This window comes from Gopherus flavomarginatus, chromosome 9 (assembly GCF_025201925.1).
Source record: "Gopherus flavomarginatus isolate rGopFla2 chromosome 9, rGopFla2.mat.asm, whole genome shotgun sequence".
In the NCBI taxonomy this organism is placed as follows: domain Eukaryota; kingdom Metazoa; phylum Chordata; order Testudines; family Testudinidae; genus Gopherus; species Gopherus flavomarginatus.
Genome location: NC_066625.1, coordinates 38,678,350 through 38,702,318, shown reverse-complemented (window position 1 = coordinate 38,702,318; position 23,969 = coordinate 38,678,350). Strand labels below are relative to the sequence as shown.

At 43.6% G+C, this 23,969-nt stretch overlaps 3 protein-coding genes across 12 annotated transcripts in view; 1 reads left to right on the top strand and 2 right to left on the bottom strand.

Moving 5' to 3' along the window:
* Positions 1-23,969, bottom strand: part of TELO2 (telomere maintenance 2) — a 384,906-nt gene that overhangs the window by 247,640 nt on the left and 113,297 nt on the right. The window lies entirely within an intron of this gene.
* IFT140 (intraflagellar transport 140) overlaps positions 1-23,969 on the top strand; it is a 254,848-nt gene that overhangs the window by 159,407 nt on the left and 71,472 nt on the right. For all 5 annotated transcript variants that reach the window (XM_050968079.1, XM_050968076.1, XM_050968074.1 and 2 more), the window contains one exon: positions 6,563-6,762. In XM_050968079.1, coding sequence (XP_050824036.1) covers positions 6,563-6,762 — 200 coding nt within the window. The remainder of the gene's footprint in view (positions 1-6,562; positions 6,763-23,969) is intronic.
* TMEM204 (transmembrane protein 204) overlaps positions 9,675-23,969 on the bottom strand; it is a 39,474-nt gene continuing 25,179 nt past the window's right edge. The window contains exon 3 of the mRNA XM_050968471.1: positions 9,675-11,921. Within this exon, the coding sequence (XP_050824428.1) occupies positions 11,677-11,921 (245 nt within the window). The 3' untranslated portion in view covers positions 9,675-11,676. The remainder of the gene's footprint in view (positions 11,922-23,969) is intronic.

Below are 23,969 nucleotides of genomic sequence, written 5' to 3'. Positions count from 1 at the left end.
AGGGAGCGCCATGGCCAACAGGCTCCAGCCCCAAAGTCCAAGGAGGTTAGGCGAATGGACCTTCTCGGCCGCAAGGTGTATTCGGCAGGCGCCCTGCAGCTCCGGGTGGCAAATCAGCAGGCTCTACTGAGCCGTTATAGCTACAATACCTGGGCAGAGGTGGGTAGATTTACAGAACTACTCCCCCGGGACTCCCGCCACGAATTCGCTGCATTCCTAGAGGAAGGGAAAAAGATGGCCAGAACCTCCCTCCAGGCTTCTCTAGATGTGGCCGACTCGGCAGCCAGAACTCTGGCCTCCGGTATCACCATGGGACGCATCTCATGGCTACAGGTTTCCAGCCTCCCGCCTGAGTTACAATATACAATCCAGGACTTACCCTTTGATGGTAACTGTCTGTTCTCGGAGAAGACTGACCCCAGGCTACAAAGCTTGAAAGACAACAGGGTCATCATGCGTTCTTTGGGCATGCATACACCTGTGACCCAACGCAGACCTTTCCGTCCCCAGACTCACCGCCTGTACTTTGTGCCCAGACACAGGCAAGACTTTAGCAGATGGGCCGGGCGGGGTAGCCATAGATGCCAGTCCGGACCCCAGGGGGGCCAAAACCACGGCCCCTCAAAACCACCAGCGGGACCTAAGTCTGCCTTTTGAAGGTACACCCGAGGACAGCGTACCAGTTTCAGGACAGGATCCTTTTCCTCTCTTCTCCAACCGCCTCTCCTACTTCCTCCTGGCGTGGTCCCAATTGACCTCAGACCTCTGGGTCCTACGCACGGTGAAACAAGGATACCACCTCCAATTTGTTTCATCCCCACCTTCCAACCTTCCAACCCAGTCCCTCTTCAGGGACCCTTCTCATGACCAATTCCTCCTACAAGAGGTGCAGACGCTCCTCGCCATAGGAGCAATAGAGGAGGTACCACAAAACGAAAAGGGCAAAGGGTTTTACTCCCGTTACTTTCTGATCCCCAAGTCAAAAGGAGGCCTCAGGTCCATCCTAGACCTGCGAGGCCTCAACAAGTTCATGATAAAGTTGAAGTTCCGCATGGTCTCCCTGGGGACCATCATCCTGTCCTTGGCTCCTGGAGACTGGTATGCTGCCCTCGATATGAAGGACGTGTACTTTCACATCGCCATTTTTCCTCCACACAGGAGGTATCTTTGTAGCCAACCACCAGCACTTCCAATTTACAGTCCTCCCCTTTGGCCTTTCCATGGCCCCAAGGGTGTTTACAAAGTGTATGGCCGTAGTCGCCGCACACCTCCGCCGACGTTGGATACACGTATTCCCATATCTGGACGACTGGCTCATCAGAGGGACCTCCAAGACACAGGTCAGGCAGCATGTAGACATTGTCAGGGACCTATTCACACGCTTAGGCCTGAAGCTCAATATGGAGAAATCCACACTGGTCCCCACACAAAGGCTAGACTTCATAGGAGCTACCCTGGATGCCAATCTAGCCAAGGTCTACCTACCCCAGCCGTGATTCCAGGCAATGTTAACGATCATTCGAGGTCTGCAGAACTTCCTGACGACCTTGGCTCGCACCTGTCTTGGTCTCCTAGGTCACATGGCTGCCTGTACTTATGTGACCAAATATGCCAGGCTCCGCCTCCGACCCCTCCAAACATGGCTCAATTCGGCCTACCGTCCAGGCAAGGACCCAAAAGACACAATAGTCACCATTCCCCCGAACACCCTACGCTCCCTCTACTAGTGGCTAACCCCCTGGCTGGTATGTGCAGGGTTACCATTCCATCTGCCGCAACCCTCGCTGTCCCTGACGACGGACGCATCATCTCTCGGATGGGGGGCTCACCTCGGACACCTTCGTACCCAGGGCCTTTGGTCATGGCAGGAGCTGACGCTTCACATAAATGTCCGAGAGCTGAGAGCGGTCCGCCTGGCGTGCCAGACATTCCGGCAGCATCTACACGGCTGTTGTGTCTCAGTGTTTACAGAAAACACAACGGCCATGTATTATATCAACAAACAGGGAGGGACTCGATCTTCCCCCCTCTGTCAGGAGGCCATCCGACTCTGGGACTTCTGCACGGCCCACTCGATGGACCTAGTGGCGTCCTTTCTCCCAGGGGTTTGGAGCGCTCTGGTGGATCAGCCGAGCAGATCCTTCCTCTGTCACGAGTGGTCGATGGGACCAGATGTTGTTCATTCGGTCTTCCAGAAGTGGGGCTTTCCCCACATAAACCTGTTCGCCTCTCGCACTAACAGGAAGTGCCGAGCGTTCTGCTCCTTCCAGGGTCTTTCACCGGGATCAATCTCGGACGCATTCCTCATGTCGTGGAAGCACCGGCTGCTCTATGCCTTCCCTCCATTCCCGCTGGTTCACAAGGTCCTGATAAAACTCCGCAGGGACAGAGCGCACCTAATCATGATCTCACCAGCATGGCCCAGACAGCACTGGTACACCACACTGCTCAACCTGTCCATAGCCAGCCCAATTACCCTGCCTCTCCACCCGGACCTCATAACACAGGACCTGCAGGCCCTTCACCTCACGGCATGGCTCCTGCGTGGCTAAACAGGTCAGAGTTACGCTGCTCCGCTCCAGTACAACATATACTCCTGAGTAGCAGAAAGCCTTCCACTCGGTCAACATATCTGGCCAAGTGGAAACGTTTCTCCTGCTGGTGTGAAACGCAGAATACTACTCCCTCTCAGGTCTTGATCCCCGCTATCTTGGACTACCTCTGATCCCTTAAGCAGCAGGGCCTGGCGATATCTTCTTTGAGGGTGCACTTGGCGGCCATCTCCACATTCCATCCAGGAGAGAGTGGCCACTCCGTGTTTTCCCACCCTTTAGTTACTGGATTTCTCAGGGGCCTGGAGCGCCTCTACTACCGGGTGCACCGCCCTGCCCCTTCCTGGGACCTCAACCTAGTCCTGAACAGGCTTATGCTTCCGCCATTCGAGCCGTTGGTGGCTTGCTCACTGCTATACCTGTCCTGGAAGACAGTTTTTCTAGTAGCCATTACATCGGCCAGACGGGTCTCCGAACTTCAAGCGCTTACGGTGGACCCACCATATACTGTCTTTCACAAGGACAGGGTGCAGTTGCGACCACATCTGGCGTTCCTCCCTAGGGTGGTGTTGGCCTTCCATACCAATCAGGACATCTTCCTTCTGGTCTTCTTCCTGAAGCCTCACTCATCTCAATGGGAACAGCAGTTATACTCCTTAGATGTCCATGGGGCGCTCGCTTTTTATATCGATCGGACGAAGCCCTTCTGAAAATCCCCCCAACTCTTCGTTGCAGTGGCTGACCGGATGAAAGGCCTACCTGTCTCCTCCCAGAGGATCTCCTCTTGGGTGACGGCATGCATACGCACATGCTATGACCTGGCTCATGTTCCCTCGGGCCATCTCACTGCACATTCTACCAGAGCTCAGGCTTCATCAGCCGCCTTCCTGGCCCATGTACCAATCCAGGAGATATGTCGCGCAGCTACCTGGTCCTCGGTCCACACCTTTGCTTCGCACTATGCTCTGGTCCAACAGTCTAGAGATGATGCAGCCTTTGGCTCAGCGGTTTTGCACTCTGCCACATCTCACTCCGACCCCTCCGCCTAGGTAAGGCTTAGGAATCACCTAACTGGAATGGATATGAGCAATCACTCGAAGAAGAAAAGACGGTTACTCACCTTTGTAACTGTTGTTCTTCGAGATGTGTTGCTCATATCCATTCCAAACCCACCCTCCTTCCCCACTGTCGGAGTAATCGGCAAGAGGAACTGAAGGGTGGCTGGGTCGGCTGGGGTATATATCCGGTGCCATAGTGGCACCACTCCAGGGGGGCGCCCAGCCGACCCACCGAGTGTTGCTAGGGTAAAAAGTCTTCCGACGAACGTGCAGCAGCGCGCACACACCTAACTGGAATGGATATGAGCAACACATCTCGAAGAACAACAGTTACAAAGGTTAGTAACCGTCTTTTATCAGGAAAACCAACTAACAAGAGAATGTAAAATAATCCCGTTTCTACTTTAATTTATGCCTGCACCAGCCCTGATACTCCTGAGCATAAAATTTAACTCTGGCATAAGTGGGTGCAGTTCCTATTAACTTCAATAGGAACTGCAACCTACTTGCATCAGGACTGAATTTAGTCTTCACTAAATACCAAATGGGTATAAGTTACACTCATCTTCCACTACCATTGAATGCCTAATTAGTGCAAGTTACACTCAACCACCCTGTAACTTTTGGTAAATTTGAATGTGGATCCAAACTTTGTTGTTAGCTCCTAATCTCTTGAGAAAAGAGACTACAGAAGAAACCTACATCTGGATTATCTCAAACTTTGGGGCATTTAGAGCCAGAACTTTGCAACCTAAATCTGTTTCTAATAAATAAATTACAATAACCTTTCCAAGCAGAACTGACATTTATCTGGATTACATCTAATTTTGGTTTCCCTTTCCATAAATTGCAAGATGAAAAAAAGAGCTGCTACATTCCAGTTCCACCTCATGCATGTTTTTCTTCATACTCTATGTTTATATTTTACTTTAATTTTTACCTCTCTCTTTCTCCTTCTGTATTGTTTTTTGCTGCCATTAGTTGTTGTTTCGGAGAGGATGTGTCTATAAGCCTGTTGTAAGTATCTATAACTGCCCTCTTCCACAGTCTTCATTCATCTGCCCCCTCCATTTCCATGTTTTTTTCAATCAGTACATTTCTTTTAAAGGCTGAATTACTTGTTATTTCTTTACTGACACAGTAAACATATCATAGTCTTGTGACTATTTTAAACATGGAATAGTCCATTTGACACACCAAAACTGTCTTAGATCTGGTCTACACTACAGAGTTAGGTTGACATAAGGCAGCTTACATCGACTAAATTATGTCAGGGTCCAGACTACAGTCTTTCTCCCACCTGTGTAAGTGCCCTGCTACATCGACATAATAACACCACCTCTATGAAAGGCATAGGGCTTATGTTGGTGTAGTTAGGGCAACTGTGTCTGTGTAGACCCTGCAGGTTACTTGCTTACTCCATGCTGGAGCCATGAAATTCACAAAAAAGTCTGGATCACAGCTTGGGCTGTCACCTCTGGGAAGGTGGCAGGGCTCCAGCTGAAGCCCAGCTTCCCCCTGGACTCCTGGCTTGCCACTCCCAGATGGGATACTGCCCAGGCTCCCTGCTCTGAGCTGGGCTGCCACCCCAGGGTCCCAGCTCCTCACTCTCAGCCAGGCTGCCTCACCAGTGTCCCTACTCCGAGCCAGGCTCCGCCCACCTGGCTCCATGGTGGGAGGGCGGTCCCAACCCAGCTCCCTGTTCTGAGCCAGACTGTGGCCACCCGACTCCCCACTCCCTGCAGGGATCCTGGGTACTGCCCAGTCTGCGGGGTCCCTGTTCTCTGCAGGGAGCCCAGCTGCACTGAGGCTCCTGGCTCCCCATGGAGAGCCCGTGGGGGATGGGGGTGTAGCCAGGCAGAGTTGAGAGCCTGGGCTCTCAGCCCCCACACTGCCCCTCTTAAGTAGAAGTGCTTCTGGTGACCACTGACAGAAGGAGAGTAGTGTGGATGTGAACCACTACAGTAATTACTATGGTGACTGTAAGTCAACCTAACAATGTCTTTGCCTCTCCTGAACCAGGAATTCCCCAAATTGTATCTAATACTCATTTGCACCGTGGTTTGCATTACTTAGTCTGGCTAATACTTCAGATGGTTTATTCATTAATATGTGACTTTAAATGTGCTCTGGCATAGTTTTTAGATTAAGCTCCCTTAAATATTAACACATGGCTTACCCTACACTTGTCTGGCAGTGAAAATGGCTTAAAGAGACTGCCTAAATTAGAATGAGGATGGTTCAGCATCCGTGGTGGCTCAGACCAAGATGCTTCATTATGTTTGGCTTGTGAAAAGTTAATTCTTAAAGTCCAAAGAGACTAGTTGGTGCTGGTGACACAAGAAAGGGATTTCTCTTGTTTTGTTCAGAAGAATAGTTAAATTGCCCTGTGATGGCTCTGAGTGGAGTTGTAATTTAGATCTTACTAAGGCTCCGGGTACTCCAAAGTTGCCATTTTTATAGAATATGGTTGTGAATCTGAGTACTAATAATGGGAAGACAGGAGTAAAAAATAAGAGATTCTGGATAGTTAACTTAAAAAAGAAATTCACCATTGAAACTTTCAGCCTGAAAGGTTCAGAAATGTAGAGGTTATTATGGAAACTATAATGCAACCTTAACTGTAATAGTTACTCCTGCTCCTTCTGGGATACTGTACACACCTCTTATCTGTAACTGATGAAAAACAAATGTTGAGCCTCATGACTTATATGCTTTAGTAATCATTAGAGACACTCCTTTCTATATTAAAAGGCACTTTGAAAAGTAGTATAGTATTAATTATTCTGACAACTGTAAGAGCTTGACCCTCCTCCCATTTAAGTTGAAGGGAGTTTTGTCATTGACCTCAAGTAGTCATATAGTTAAAATCTTGTAGAAATCTGTATTTGTAGGTCAAGGGAGTGTATTGAAGTCTGCTTAGCACCTGAATGATGGTAGTTTTCCTTTCAGCCAGGAGAAGCTGAGAAAGAAGCACAAGTGGAATCTGGCTCAGTACAACTCTCACAAATGGTTGCGAAAAGGCCCATGAGAGATTTCATTGGTCTGGAAGAGTGTGACAAAACTACCCGTGAAGCTATGCTGAACTTCAGCTTCTATCTAACAATTGGGGACATGGATGAGGCCTTCAAATCCATCAAACTCATCAAAAGGTGGGATCTAAACATTTGTAATGACTCATTTAGTGGTGGGATTTATTTTCACTTGTGTCATATGATGTTTTGTTCCCTTTAGACTTCTTCAATTTTTCCTCCTTCTCTTTGCCCTCATTCACACTCTGTCATCCTAAACAAGCTGAAACCTTTGCCCTTTAGGTATTATGTTAACTTTTTCTTTGCTGGTCCTGTACTGTACCTGTCATGGTGGTGTCATCCAATGAGAACAATGAAATGTCAGGACATACCTAGTGCATGTAGCAGTACAGCAGATGGGATGTACCTGGCATGGTCAGCAGCAATCAAATGAACTTCTATGACTGTATGATATTGGACATCTCATCTTAGTACCCATGCTCATGTTACTTTTAATGCTATTAATTGGTAATGTTGTCAGATGTTGACTGCATGTGTGTTGTCTCTGTGTGCTATCCCAGCTCTGCATAGATAGCTGGAACAGCAGACCTCAAGCAAACTGCCTAATGATCACAAGATCCATTTGTAACATTGCACTCTATATGATTTTATGAAAATATGCTAATGAGTATGAATTTAGTGTAACTGGAATATGCTTCATGCAAAAGGTCTCTTGTAAGGTATCATTACAAAGCTTATAATCTACTGAGTGTGATCATTCTATTTGTATAAATGTACCACTCTTGTATCTGAAACTAGAAATATGAAATATAACTCTGAGGGCCTATTGTAATTATGCAAAGTGTGGGCCATTAATGGTGGTTTGGAATCTTGGTGGCTCCCATTAATCAGGACAATTGTCTGTAGATGATTCTGGTTTACTTGTAAGTCTTCCTGTATACATGTGTGCTGGCAAGTGGGTAATGAAGTCTTACAGTGACATGTCACTTGAACTGGAATCAATCTTTAACCTGGTGTCTTTCCATTTAGAGGGAGTGGGGGACCCAGAGAGTCAAAAGATTCCCACCTTGTGCCAAAGCTATGTAAGTGGGTGGAACAGAACAAAGGGGGTGGCCATCATGAGAAATTTCCTAGCTACCACCTGAGCTGGAACAAGGGCTGTAACAGGGGAAAGGATTGTGCCCAGACTAAGAAGGTGTCCAGTCTGTGAAAGAAACTTATTGAAACATCTCTGAGGGTGAGATTTTATCTATATTCAGTTTTATTACTGTTTCAGACATAAACATAGACTTGTTCACAATTCACTTTGTTCTGTCTGTTACTACTTGGAACCATTTAAATCCTACTTTGTGTATTTAATAAAATCACTTTTTACTTAACCCAGAGTATGTATTAATACCTGGGAAGGGGGGCAAACAGCTGTGCATATCTCTCTGTCACTGTTATAGAGGGCCAACAATTTATGAGTTTACCCTGTATTATCTTTATATAGGGTAAAATGGATTTATTTGGGGTTTGGACCCCATTGGGAATTGAGCATCTGAGTGTTAAAGACAGGAACACATCTTAAGTTGCTTTCAGTTAAGTCTGCAACTTTGGGGCATGTGGTTCAGACGCTGAGTCTGTGTTGGAGCAGACTGGTGTGTCTAGCTCAACAAGACACGGTGCTGGAGTCCCAAACTGGGAGGGCAGGGAAAGCAGGGGCATAAGTGGTCTTGGCACAGCAGTTGGCAGCCCCAAGGGGGTTTCTGTGACCCAACCCATCACACCGTTAAGGTATGAAGGCACTCAGTGACAAAAACACATGGTACGCTAACACATGTATGCCTGTTGCAATGAACTAGCTCAGTTAGTGGGGAGGAATAGCTCAGTGGTTTGAGGGTTGTGAGTTTAGTCCTTGAGGGGCCATTTAGGGTTCTGGGGCAAAAACAAACAAAGAACTGTCAGAGACAGTACTTGGTCCTGCTAGTGAAGGCAGGGGACTGGACTCAATGACCTTTCAAGGTCCCGTCTAGTTCTCTGAGATAGGTATATCTCCATATATTTAGTGGCAGGACTTTCCACTGTCCCCTAGGCCAGCCAAAGACACATTCTTTGAGACTCCATTTTATACACCGATACAAACAAGTAACATATTGTCCCTCTGACATAGTTAGTTACTGCCCCCTCATGTGGCTTGTTACCACCCATTACCTTGTATATCTTGGCTTGATCAAAACATCTCTATTCATCACACTGTCATCCTGACCTCATCTTTAAGAGAGATCAGTGTGTTCTTTTTATCTTTGGGGGCGGGGGACATTTTGTACCATATTGACTGTCAGGCTGTTCTGGTACCATCCTTCTGGAATGGGTTTGTGTGAGTGTCCTGTGCCTAGCCTTTTTTAGGAATGTATGTGTTTTTTGCAATACCAGGCCTGTTCTTTCCAGGTTCTGTGAGCTTGCAAGCAGGCAGAGCCTGACCTCTGCTAACTTTGCTACTATGCTCTATATCAGCAAAGCTTGACCTCTACTTTTGTTCAGGCCTCACACCAGGTCTTGGATAAAGGGCTTATGTCTCAGGCTTCCTTCCTACTACAGGTAGATGATATTATGGTATATTGAATACATCTAACCTGAATCATGATTCATTACAAAATGGACAAAATGGACATAATATTATGAAAATATTAATGTGTGCTGAAAGATGCAGTTGTTCAGGCATATTGTACAGCTGCACAAGTCAGGACTTAACTAAACATCTTCACTTCTTGGTCTGTTGAAAACACTTGGCCTCTGGCCTTGGGCCTTTCAGTGCACCTGATGGATTCAGATGTCTGGGATAAACACACACCTTGTAACTTGTTACCACAGTGCACCACTGATGAAAATACTTAGTTTTCAAATGTTGCAGAAGGATAGCCATCGCTTTTCAAGGACAGATTTGCAAATAAAACATTCTGACCATGTGGATTCTCTTTTGTTAAACAGACAAAACATGATTGATAATGATAGATCTTATTATTTGCCATTCAAATACAAAGTACATCATCTAAAGGGAATTGAACATTCACCACTTTATTTATACATTTAAAATAAACACAGTAATACTAAGTATTACAATGCTACTGACCACATAGGTGACTTTTAAATTTTAATGTACATATTATAATATCGATATTGCAATATTAACTGAAATAATATGTCTTAAATATTCCAATACTTTATTTTTAAAAACTGTAATTATAGCACAATTATTTTTAGAAAATACCTTGCTTTTCTGTAAAATAAGTCAGGAAAATGGAAACAAACTTCTCTTGGTTTTTATAAACTGGTGTAAGAAAAAACTTATCAGCTTTATAGAACTCTGCTTTCTAGAGCAATGTATTATAGGGGGCTGAATTCTAGAAGTCCTTGGTTCTAGAGCATCAAGCTCTGTAGAGCGCTACTGACTTTGGGCATCGTGCAGAGTGGCAACTGGGGCTGCATTCTTTATTACGTGAGAATTTGGGTGCAGAATAGAACTCAAGAGCCACTTGATCACTTTTCAACGAAGTGAGGCAAAATATAAAGGAGACAGTAACAAAGATGAAAAGCAGAGAATTCAGCTGCGAGCAGCACAACAGCCTCAGAGAGAGATTTTATAATGTTTGCAGCTCATAGTCATTCAGTCTTATCAGTGAGTATGATCAAGGTAGCATCTCTCATTGCTGCTTGTCCTTTTCTAACTCTTGTATTTAGGGACTTCTGCAGTGTAGTTTTTGGCTTGCTGGTTGGCTGCCTGATATTACATGCACATTGTTGACATGAGCCGTCATGCTGTATAGCATCACACTTATGCACTAGAGGTCTGATCTTGCAAGGTGCTGAATACCTTCAGGTCCCACCAATTTATTTGGCACTGAGGGGTCTGACCTGCAAGGATCAATTCTTAAATGCCCACTTCTCAAATTTAGGTGCTCTGATAGGCAGTTCTGCTCCCAAGTATCTGCTTTAGGTGCCAATGTGTCAGTAAGTGCAGAATGAGCATGCTGAATTAGGCACCCAAGTTTGAAAATTGCATGCCAAGTCTGCATACTTTGTGGGAAAAGAATTTAGTATATTCATTCATAGTAGCGATTTCTGACAAAATAAGTTAATCGTATATTTGGGGATATGGGGAGGTCACGGTAAAACCTCTTCCCATGGATATTAACCCACAGTGTAAACAATGGAGTGCACTTTCAGCACAGTGGGTAGGGAGTTTTAGCTGTGTACCTCTCTTTCAATGTTAATGGCACCTCTAGCTGCCTGCAAAATTAACTTAAAAACTCCCAAAGGAGTTTTAAGGACAAAATAGTGTCTGAAAGCACACACGCTAATTTTTTTGCACTCGTATCATTTACAAATGGCTAGAATTATATTACTTGCTTCTGGGGTTATAGATTGTGTTCCATGCTTCAGTGTGGAATAAATGTTACAGCCAAATTAGATGTTCCTAAAAATTGGGTAGGTCAGGCTCACCACCTTAAAAGAAACATTACCTAAGCCCAAACTATGCTGTTGTAAATTTTGACACCCATGACAAGTTTCCTGCTCTGTCAGACTGTCTATCTATTGGGTCCAAAGGAGGATTGTGAACACAGCTGAGCCCTTGAGCTTGTTGCATTATTAGGGAGCAGAATAACTTCAGTCAAAATAAGGGAAGAATTTAAAGTAGTAGGTTGTCCTTTTCCCACTTTCAGTACCCTGACCACACTCACTCTGCCTCTGCCACAGTTGAAAGCTCCTGGCAGATGGCTGTAAAGTTCTATCAGGATGCTTGTGCTGACAATCTAATATATTTCCACTGTACAGTAGAGGAAGAGGGGTGCTGTATAATATATATATAATTATGTGTATTATACATATATAGATAGATGGAGCCCATCCAAATAATAATTGAGGGCCTCTTTTCAAAAGAAGTGAGCTTTGTGATGTCCTTCAACACTTAGTTTTAAATTACAGTGTATACTTATAGAAAACAATTCCAATGCAAGTCTTCTCAGAGGACTCTCCCTTTTCAAGCACATGCTCTCAGCATGGTGACTCAACATAGTCATTCTCCAGCCCCCGGCGGAAGTGAGCAGTCAGGGTGCGGCTAATGACAATGACCCGAGGCGCCATGCAGTCCTCCCGCCTGTGAAGGATGTTCCATATGAGGATGGCGGCTGCCAGTGTGGCCAGGAGGCAGGCCCCAATGTTCAGGTAGCAAGACCAGGACAGGTTGGTGTAGGGCCCTATACGGTAGAAAGTTACCAATCCAATGACCAGAACAAAACCTGCAAGCAGAGTGAGAGAGAGACACTTTTTCAAAATGGGTACTTCTCTTGAATTTCTCTTGCACATTTCATCCCAAAGGATCCCACAGTGCTTCAGAAATTATACACAGGGATCACTTTACCCAGAAACACGCAGCCTCTCTGGAATGAAACCCAGGAGGTTTCTAACAGAGCATGGAGACATTATACAACAGTTTAGGACAGAAGAAGATAAATTATCCAGATGAAACTACAAGAAAAATTTAGGAAAATGGAATGTAATAGTTAAGCTTGATTTGAACAGGTTTCTGGAGTTCTGGAACACCCATGGAGTCAGTGCCTATGTGTGCCATAGATTCTTTTAACATCCGTATGGTCAGAACCTCATTGTATATCTTGACTAAAAGAGTAGATACCTGGATTGCCCCCTCCACATCAGGCCTATTTCTTTCCATGCTGATTTAAAATATCCTGTGCCCCACCGATCCTCTTTTGTATGCTTTTTAGTACTTGTGTCTCATTGACACTATTGGTGACAAAGGCCTATGATATTTCATGCCGCCTTTTCTACTCTTCCTGCCAGTGCAGCAAGTTGGTATATTGATTAAAAATATGTATAAAGCAACTTCCATCATTCAGAACACTACATTAATTCAGAAATACATTTTTAAAAGTATTTAAAACAAACCACCCATATAAACTATAAGTAGGTAGAGAAGGTACATAATAGAAAGAATAAAAAATATACTGTAGAGAAAGGGAGCTGGAGAATATAAGACTGTGGGGGACCCCACCATCATGGTGGTAATTAAACTTTTGAAAAAAATGTTTTCAGGTTAAAAGCCGGGAGGGAGGAATATCGAGGGAGAGCAAGGTCCAGCACTAGTGACAACCAAAGCAAAGTCTTTGACAATGTCTACACTAGCAAACTTAAAGTGGCACAGCTGTACCGATGCAGCTGCACTGCTGTAAGATCGCTCGTATAGCTGCTCTATGCCGACGGGAGAGAGCGCTCCTGTCGACAGAAAAAAAACACCTAAATGAGCAGTGGTAGCTATGTCAGCAGGAGAAACTGTCCTGCCAACATAGTGCTGTGCACAAGTGCTTATGCTTGCAAAACTTATATCAGTCAGGCAGTGTTTTGTTCACACCCTTGAGTGACATAAGTTTTGCCAACATAACTGGTAGTGGTAGTCACCTAATAACCTAAAAGACAATGGTAAAATCACTCAAAGACTAGTGATGTAAGTGTAATAACACTTTGCACTTCTCTAGTGCTTTTCATTCAAAGATCTTAAAGTGCTTTACAAACAGTAAAGAGTGAAATTCTCACCACACCTCCTATGAGACACCATAAGTAGTAAATAATAATCTTCCCATTTCAAACTGAGGAAACTGACAGGTGAAATGATTTATCTAGTCATACCGGAAATCTGTATTAGAGTAAAAGATAGGACTCAAATCCTGTGGCTCCCAGTCTCGTGTTAACAAGACTGCCCTTCCAGAAGGATGCATCAATAATGCAAAATTGCTTTACAGTCCTCTATGCTTCCCTTCCTCTCCTCCCATTTAAAGCTAGTTATCAACTTTTAAGAGAGGTAATTTATAGATCGAATTAATTTTACAAGAACTTATACAAAGAGGCAAATATGTCTTGCTTACTAAGTAAAAACACAGCTTCCTCTTCTCTCAAACACTTCCTTAACCACCATCATAACAGAAGAAATTAATATGGACAAAAGTACCCGATTATGGAGGAAGACTGAAATAAACAAAGGTCAATAAACAGCCAAAGAGGGATCTACAGATACCATCTCACTAAGTTCATTGGCAGGGACAAGTCATGCATGAGCCTGTCTTTCCTAACTTTCCAGTGTCTGCATGCTATCTTTCTGCATTAGTAGCATTGCTTGGAAACAGTGTTATCACAGAAGGTCTGCCTTTCTATTGTATATAAAGTCATCCTAGCAGTGATTGGAGATGCGGTCACTAGATCCAGATCCCTCACAGGGAGCACTAGTTGGGGGTATATCTCCCAGTGTTAGAAAGTAGCAGGCAACAGCTGTTAGTTTTCACTGTGCAAATAAGTTTAATTTTCATTGAAGAGTTTCAGACACTAATTTATCTCTGGTGCAACTCCACTGAAGTCAGTGGAGTTATATGGAGCGTGGATTTGGCCCCATATGTTTCTAGAGCTTTTAAAAAGATATTCTTTCAAATTGATATGCTTCTACATGGGGCAACCCCAATTTGTCCTTGTTTTCTGTCCTTCCACAATCGCTTCTATGAAATTCTCCACTCACTTAGCTCCACTTTTAACTTACAACACCATGCAGACTATGGGGGTGTGAATTGCAATGTTGCACTATAACTACCTCATGTAGACCCTGCTGTTGGTAGTCCATCACTGACTGTGACAATATTGTCTCAGTTCTCATCTATGGCTATGCATATGACTCCAAAGTCTGAACCCTGATGCATAGAGTTGGCCACACTGAGGGCTTGGGAAATCTGTATTTATGATATTTGATGATGCAGCTGTGAGGCACTTTTCATGTGCAGCCTGGAGATGAATTTGTCGATTCTGCTTAAACCTGTTACATGCTGATCTTGTCAGAGACCACCAGTGAGTCCTATTCTGAACCATTTGCTCAAGTTCTTTGGGATTGATGCCAGCCCACTGGAGACTGCTCTTCAGATTATCTTTTACTCTTAGGGGAATTCTGTGCCAAAAATTAAAAATTCTGCACACAGTATTTTAAAATTCTGCACATTTTATTTGTCAAAATAACACAATATAATCATACCAGTTTCAATTATTTTTGGTCATGTATTTCAAAATACCTGTCAATAAGTATGTCTGTAACAATACAGACAACAAAAAAGATTCAGGAATTTTTTTTGACAAACAGATTCCTTACTAGGTATATTAATACAGAACTCTGAGTAATAATTCATTTAAACTACAATACAGAACTGTATTTCTCGCACCCTTCAGAAGCAGTGCAAAGGCTTGGGGGAGTCAGAGGTAATGGAGAAGCTGAGGGAGAGGGAAGTAAATTGCTGGGAAGGAGCCTGGGTGTGAACTTGGAGGGTTGTTGGGTATGGATTGAAAAAGTATGGAACAGGGTTTTTTGGGAGGTAGGGAGGGATTGTTAGGGAGCTTCCTCCATGCAGACCCTGGCTGACCCCTAACCTCTCCCGTCAGTCAGACACATCTGCCCCTGCCCCCATGTGTCCTTGCACCCCCCTCCGCATGTCTCCATCCCCACTCAGACACTCACTTCCCCCATCCCCATGTGGCCCAGCATTCCCTTCCTCTATCCCTATGTGGCTCTGTACGTCCTCCCTCATCCTCATGTGTCTCTGTGCCCCCACCCAACCACTCCCCTGTCCCTATGTAGCTCTGCACCCCCTTCCCCATCACCATGTGGCTCTGCACCTCCCCCATGGCCCTGTGCCTCCACTCCAATTCAGCACCTGCTCAAGTCTGTCCTCCCCCACTAGCCCTTATAAGCCCCTGCCTGATGACACACACACCCCCAGCACCCCATGCTATCTGTCTCCACAGAGCCCCTGTCTCCTGACCTGACAGGCGCTGCTAGTGCGGAAGGCTGTTTCTCTTCCCTAGCTGGCTGGGAGCTGCTGCTGTGTTCTGTTGCCACAGCTCCCTCTGGTGGGAAAAAGGTGGAACTGCAGAAGTTATTTTCTGCTGGGAGCTGCTGCTGTTCTTGTGCCACAGTGCCCTCTGGTGGGGAAAAAGGCAGAACTGAAGCAACATTTCAGCAGAAGCTTTTTTTCTGCGCAAAAATTTAAAAATATGCACAGCTCATTAATTATGCACGCATGCAATAGCACAGAACTCCCCCAGGAGTAATCTTTGAATCACTTATATGGACGACTCTTCTTTCTTTTGCCCTAACTCAGATCTGTTTTGGAAGACAGTGGTCTTCCTTATGATGTGTCTGGTCCCCTTAAGTCGTGCTCTCAGTAATAGTTCCTCAATACTGGTTGTTTGCGCTATTTCAAGGACCTTAATATTGGTCAGTGTGTCCTGCCAACAAATGCTCATTATTGAGTGGAGGGAATGCATGTGAATTGCTCAAGCTGTTTAATGTGACATGTATAAAGAGTCCACATTTCAGATCCATACAGGAAAGATGTTAGAACCACTGCACTATAGATCTTCAATTTGGTGGAGAGACAAATGTTGTGTTGGTTAAGGACTTTTGTTCAGAGTCTGCCAAGGGCCGGCTGGCTTTACTAATTCTGGAGGAATTTTCTTTATCAAGGGAACCATCACTTGAGATGGTACTGTCCAAATACTTGAACTGATCCATATTTTTCAGCTGTGTGCCTTGGATAAAGATGGCTGGCACTGGGGCATTGGAATGAGGTGCTGGGTGGAACAAGACCTCTGTCTTCCTGAGACTGATGCTGAGGCCAAAGATCTGGGATGCTTCAGAAAATCTATCAGCGATGACCTGAAGGTCATCATGTCTATGAGCCATCAAGGCAAAATCATCTGCAAAAAGTGCCTCACCAAGAAGTCTCTCCAGTGTCTTGGTCTTAGCATTGAGTCTTTGAAGATCAAAGAGGGACCCATCGAGTCGATAGCAGATGTATATCCGCTGATCCAAGTCCCTTGTTGCATGGCTGAGAACACAAGCAAAGAACAAGTTGAACAGCACTGGAGCAAGTATGCAGCCTTAGTTCATTCCATTCAAGATTTTGAACACACCAGAAAAGTCACCGTTGGTGAGCACTTGCACTGTCATATGGTCATGGAACAGACGGATGATTTATGTGAATCTTCTTGGGCAGCCCAGTTTATGCAGAATAGCCCATAGACCCTTTCTTTTGACTGTATCTAAAGCTTTGGTAAAGTCACTGAAAACTGCATACAGATCCATGTTCTGCTCCAAGCATTTTTCCTGGACCTGCCTTATGACAAAGATCATATCCATAGTACTACAACCTGGTCTGAAACCACACTGCCCTTCTGGAAGATTCTCCTCAGATATGTTTGCAAAGAGTCTGTTCAATAGAATGCGAGCTAGTATTTTTGCTGCTGTACAGAGGAGAGCAATGCCTCTATGGTTTCCACAGTCAGCTTTGCTGCCTGTCTTTTGTAACAGTGATACAATAACAACATCTTTGAAGTCTTGTGGCATTTCTTCTTCCTCCCAGATGCTACTCAAGATGTCATAAAACACCTTGATGGCCTTGGGGCCTGCTACTTTATACAGTTCTGCTGGAATACCATCCTTTCCAGAGGCTTTGCCAGAGTTCAGTTGTTTGATGGCTTTCACAATTTCTTCAACTGATGGAGGGAGGTTGAGAGTTTCTTGGGTAAATGATTAAGGACACACTGATCAACTGTGCACGGTCTATTGAGTAGACTGTTAAAATGCTCAGCCCATCTCCTTGTCTTTGATGAGGGTTGTGCCATCTGCTGACTTCAAGGGGGCTGTGCCAGATTTAGATGGCTCGTAGACTGCTTTGAGAAAGTCAAAGAACATCTTTGCTTTTTAGTATCTGCATAATGCTGAACCTCTGCAGCTTTCCTCTCCCACCACACACCCTGCATTCTCCTCAGTTCAGACTGGGCCTTGTTCTGTAGGTACTTAAACTAATCTTTCTTTGAGATGGAAGTGAATTCATTTTGCCATTCAACAAATGCTTTATGCGTGTCACTTAGGAGTTTGGAAATGTTCTCATTGTTCTCATGAAACCAATCCTGGTGCACCCTTTTTTTTGGCCCCCAACACTGATTTAGTTGTGTCAATAATCACGTTTGTCAATAATCACTATCCTAGAAACCACTGCTCAGTCGCCTAGGATGCTGCTGAACTTTTCCACTGTCCCGGGGATGGAGCTGAATGGCCACTAGTCCCAAGGTCGCCTATGTGCAGGATTGTGGCTACAACTGCCAGTGGTCATTTCCACCTGTTGCTTTGCTACGCCCCCATCGCTGCAGTACTTGGATTAATGATATAATGTTAATGATAAAGTTTGATAAAATTATGTTAATGAGATGAGAGTTGCAAGAAAACCTGTGCAGGAAATTTTTGAGTGAGAAAGCCGTTGCATAGGGGCAGTCCCACTCTCTCTGCCACAGAAGCCAGATTCCAGCGGCACGAAGAATTTTTATGGCTGGGGACTTCTTTAGCTTCAGGGGGTGACCGGGACTTCCTTAGCTGCTGTGGGTGACCAGGACATCTTCAATGCCTTGTCATGCTCTCCATGCCCCACAGCATGTTGGTGAACCGCATTCATGGCCCTTGAACCACAAATTAATTTACTTTGCCCAGTCTGCCAGAACAGTCTTTGCATGCTAGAGAAAGGCAGTTTCCCTATTTTGCCGAGGGTAGAAGACCCTTCAGCTACCTTGCTAGGGTGAACTGAAAGGTACTTACATCAAGTTAATGTAGTCCTGGTTGAAGTGGGACTGTGTTAAGGTGAACTAGGTATCTTTTAGTTTGTGCTAGCAGGGTCTACACAGGGCAGTTATAGTTTAGGGTCACACCTCCATAGTCTGCATGGTGGAGCCATGTAGACAAACCTATAGTTAAGATCATTCAAGCTATGTCTTTATTTTAATTTCCAGTCTTTTCTCTCATTGGGGTACAAAATGACAATCACTTGATGGCTTTATTCCCCTAAAGATTTTGAGACCCAGCCTGCAGTGGACTTTTTGCATAGTGATCAGCACACTCAGGCTGCTGACTTCATCAGAATAACTGTTTCACCTCTAAGTTGATCTATGAAGAAAACCTTGCAAAGACCGCAGCCAGTATTCTTTGTGCACTTAAAACTCCCATTGAAGTGGATGGGAATTGTTTGGTGTGCACAGAACGCCACATGAAACCCTAAAATTGTAATCAACTAGGTTTACAATACAAAATTTTTTCAAATAGTTACTTAATAGCTTTAATGTCCCCTTTTTGTAATACCCTTTTGGATTGTTTTTGATTCTCTGCTGACTTTGGTGTTTGTTAGGTCATTGTTACCTTTGCCTTTAAGGCTTTATTTAAAGGCATTTTTTGTTAATAATAATGGCACAAAGGAAAGTTGTGGCAGCCACAAATTAAAACCACATTGCTTTAGTCTCAGTCTAATGCTTTAACCACAAGCCTCATTTTCCTCTGAATTCAGTGATGTTATTCCTGACACGTACTGATGTGAGGAAGGAAAGTCAGGTCCATTATTATTTGTGGAACGCATGCCTCATTTTTTTTTTAAACTGACCTCTTAGAGGTTGATTTACCTGTCTGTAAAATGGAGATGATAATTCTTTCTTTTTCCCACCTTTTGTTTGTTATGTCTATTAAAACTGTAAGCTCTTTGGTGGGAGGGACTGTCTCTTAGTATGAGTTTGTACAGTTCTAGCTTAATTGGGTTCTCATCTCAGTTGGGGCCTGTACACGCTACTGTAATACACATAAATAATGGTGACACTTCGCTCTTCTACAGGTCTTCTAAGACCTGAAATTATTTTAACTGATGTTTGTAAGCTAGACTAGAATTCAGTTTGTTGGTGTCCCTTTTAAGTAGGAAGAACATTGGGCCTAAACTACTTGATAGTGTGCCTTTATAAGTAAATTAAAAGTACCATTACATATGTTTGTAATACTTAAGGCCAGATTCTATGGGTGGGGGCACATTGGTTCAGGAAGCCCTTTCCCTTCTTTTCATGCCTGCACAGGGCTAACCAGAACCTGGTGTTTACGCTTGCCTAGATGCTCTTGGGCATGAGAAGGCAGAACCATGGTCTAACCAATCCAGCAGATGATTGGTGCTGACACCAGGAAGTATATGCTAGATGCGGCTCCTCAAAGGTTCCACCATATGATTCCCTTAATAACCCTGTAATGCGCTCTCTTTAATAGACAGCAAGTTTAAAACAAACAAAAGGAAATATTTCTTCACACAACACATAGTCAACCTGTGGAACTCTTTGCCAAAGGATGTTGTGAAAGGCCAAGGCTATAGCAGGATTCAAAAAAGAACTAGATAAACTCATGGAGGATATGTCCATTAATGGCTATTAGCCAAGATGGGCAGGGATGGTGTCCCTAGCCTCTGTTTGCCAGAAGCTGGGAATGGGCAACAGGGGATGGATCATTTGATGATTACCTGTTCTGTTCATTCTCTCTGAAGCATCTGGCATTGGCCACTGTCGGAAGACAGGATAGTAGGCTAGATGGACCTTTGATTTGAACCAATATGGCCATTCTTATGTTCTTACATTCTTTCTCCTCACATGGCTTTGGCTTCTAAAATTGTGGTAGAACCTTGCATGTTTACAATACTACACACATTGTAGCAGTAGCTATTTCTCAGCTATTTAAATACTTCATTGTAGGACTGAAAACACTACTCCAAAGTGAATCAAGAAGAAAACACAGTTAACTGTATTGTAAGTAGTGCACCATGGTGAATCATCTGTCTTGCCCAATTTATAACTATGAAGGAGGCATTATTGCAATAAATTCCTCTACTCCTGATGTAGCCATTTGGCTTGATCAACTTCAGGTGAAATTGTAGTTGCTGCTCTACACCAGTCATACGAAAGAAGAAGAAGAAGATCTATCTTGCAAGCTTATTCCCTTTCTGTGCAAAGGATGCATAGATTATGAGTTGCCTGTTTTGCTGATATGTCACAAGGCGACATACTGTACAAGTTAAGGTTCATAAGCCAACCAACAGTTTCACCCAGCGAATGTGTGATAGATTTTGAAATGCTGATTACAGATCAGGGCCACACAAGACACTGAGTGCCCTGGAAGTATCAGAATTATCCTGGCATCTATCTCCCCTGCTGTTCTGGTGCCTTGTAATAAGTGAATCACTGAATTGTCTGGCTGGTCTTAATTAGTTTTTCCTTGAATAGATAATGCACAGAGTTGGTGATGATGGACTTGATGCAAGGACCATTGAAGTCAGTAGTAGTCTTTCCATTGATTTCACTAGGTTTTAGATCATTGCTTATATGGGCAGCAATAACCTGCCTCTACTGTAACTTTAGATAAAATATATCACAATAAATAATTCTAGTCTGAGTATAGCAGCTGCATAACTTCCAATCATTGCATTGTGTATAGTGGGTTCTTCAGTATGCCAGTGTAGATTTACAGGTATCTATGGTACTGTTATGTCTAATGTGTGGAAATACTGTGTGATTAGCACTTGCAGTTTCCTGACCTAAAATGAGATCTGTAAGATCTCTCTCAAATTAATATTCCTTGCTCTTCCTTCTGCATCACACTTTTCTCTGCTCTTAAATGTCAGTTCCTGTCTAGCCTCTGGTAGACTGTACTGACCAGACAGTTTTTACTCTTCAATAGCTCCTATGACTCACTTATGCTTTCTGCCAAGTAAGAATCATTTTCTGAGCTCCCCATCTCCAGACTCCCTCCCATTCAGAACCTGGCATGAAACTGCAAGAAGAGACAAGGCTGTGATGTGATTGGCTGCTGGTCAGAACCAGGGTTCAGGCAAAGGGCCTGTGAAGGGAAACAGTCCTGCTAACCAAAATAGTTTTATTTTAAGCACTGTGAGGAAGCCTTAGTCTTTTTTCCTGATGAATAATCACTCCACAAAATGGAACAGAGGTGCTCACAAAGACTGCTGGTCTAGCCGAGAGCTGCATACCCATTTAGTGTCATAACTTGCTCTAAGTGATCTCAAAGATAGAAAGAAAAAAAAGACAGGTAATATAACAACATTAATTTGGGTTTGGAAGTAAGTTTAGATAGTGGGAAATATGCTTAAGGCATTTCTTTACCTTTCTGAGGTTCCATAAAGCAATGTAAACAGACTACTGCCACTTTCCTGTGTGTAACTGATCAAGGCACAGGATGAAGTGTGTGTCTGGGGAATGCAGCACTCTCAAATGCCGGTAAACCTGTAGGTTTTCTCCCCAGCAGGTTTGTATCAATGGTTCACTGTTTCTAACCTCTGTGAATTAGTCTAGGGTGAGTGAGTTGAGAGAGCTTTAAAATCAAATGTTTATGGTAAGTATTTGACAGGATGAGTTACAGCATCCTCAATCAACAGAAATAGTGGCCAAGGTAACCAGAAACTGATGTTAGGCTTACAAATGTGGGAGTTCAGCAGCAGAAGTGTGAAGCAAGATCATACTCTGTGAGAGATACTGTGGCGCATGCTAGAAGGCTTCATTGTCATCGTACAGAAGTCAAGACTTCTTTGTACTGCAGTGAATGCTATTGTTCCAAAGATTAGATATTTCTTGAAGCCAAGAGCCACATAGTTTATTGAAGCAGTTTGATCCTGCACACTGCATATCTCTTGTTTGCTTGTTATTACACCAATGAGAATGCGTGCCAGCCAAGATTTGGCTGAAACATCTGGTATGTCTATTCACTAAATCACAGTGCTAAATTCATCATGCTCACCTTGTAGCAGCCTGGCCCTTGGGGAATGTATTCACCCTTGCGGGAAGGTAGGCTTTTTTGCTGGGGAAGGACAGCTTTGCATTCTGCTGGGCCTCTACTAGAGCATCATATCTGTGGGAAAGGCTAGTCTGTAATCATTTCATGAGGGGTTTTCTAGGATGGGACTGAGAGGACTACCTGGTTATATGCATACTGTGTGCTTTCCTGCTGGGCAAAATACTAGTGCACCTTAATGCTGAAGTAAAATGCACCCATTTGTTTAACAGAAAGGCATATTTGATGCATCATTTGGTGTAATAAAGTAACTGGAATAGAACATTATCATAGTGTCAGTGTCTTCTGCTTTGATTAATAATAGCTTTTGCCTTCACTAAGGTATTTATTAGCAGCACTAAACCTTTGGCAATATTCTAGTCTATTGACCTTTTTTGATGAATATTGCTGAATATTTTTTGTTTCGCTCATAGCTTCCTTTAGAAGGAATTCTAGAAAAAGTGGGGGCCTTCTGTTATAGTGGTATGTAGCTTGCAGTTAACACCCTTGTCTCCGTGGAATATGTTGATGCAAAACCAGTGTGAGAACAAAGTCTGACCCAGTATCAGGATTATTGAAAATGCTCTTTTTAATCAGATTTTTTAAAAAAATAATTGTTTTAATATTGGAGCTAAAACTATTCCCACTACTTTAAAATGACTGTAGTATCTTTGCATTTTTTTAAATAGATATTTCTTTCATACTGATAAACAGAGAATCAGAACTGTTTCAGTAAAACACCTGACAGGTGTATTGGGGCAGAGATGTAATGAGAAGTGTGAAGGAACAAAGACATTGAGCATAAGTTAAGTTCCATCATCTTTTTTTTGTTGGGATTTTTAAAAATTATATACAGTGTTTCATTTAATTCTGTTCCCTAGTCCTCCGAAGTATTGGGTTTATAGGCATCTTGATAGAAGTCTGCTTTAAGGATGGACTTGAAGGAAGTGAGGATGGAAGCAAATATTAGGCTGATTAGAGCCATATGAGTACTTGGATGGGCATGGTGCATCAGTCATGGAAGGGTTCCAGGAGTAAGGCATGACACAGATGAAGGCATGGAGATGAATGGAAGGATAAGAAGTGACCAGTTAGTTGCATGATTGATATCTTCATCTTTGTTCGGTGATGACTGTTCTGTTGTTCTGTACTGCATTAAGATGCATGTATATTGATGGTATAGAAGTTAGAAATGGAGAATCCCATTAGCTCATCCATTCTATCTCCCTACCAATGCACAATCGTCCCTACTCTGTATTGTGGGACTAGAGTGAACAGTATGTCTGCAGCAGTGTCTTCATCAGTTACCACTAAAGGGGTGTCAGCCAAAAGACACAAGGTGTAGACAGTTAGAAATCAAGGCTTGAAATTCAAAGGAAAGGTGTAATAAGGTGTTTGCCTATAAATGACAAGCCAAGCAGAGAGATAAGGCTTCTTATTGTCTTCAGTGTAGGGGCTGGACATTTATATGGATCTCAAGAATATCCAGAGTGATTGTAATTTAATAAGAAAAAAAATTAAACCTCATGTTTACAGTTTAAGCCAATCTTACTATTGGGGTATGTCTATGCTGCATTGTAAACCCAGGCTGTGACTCAGATTTAAGCCCAACCCT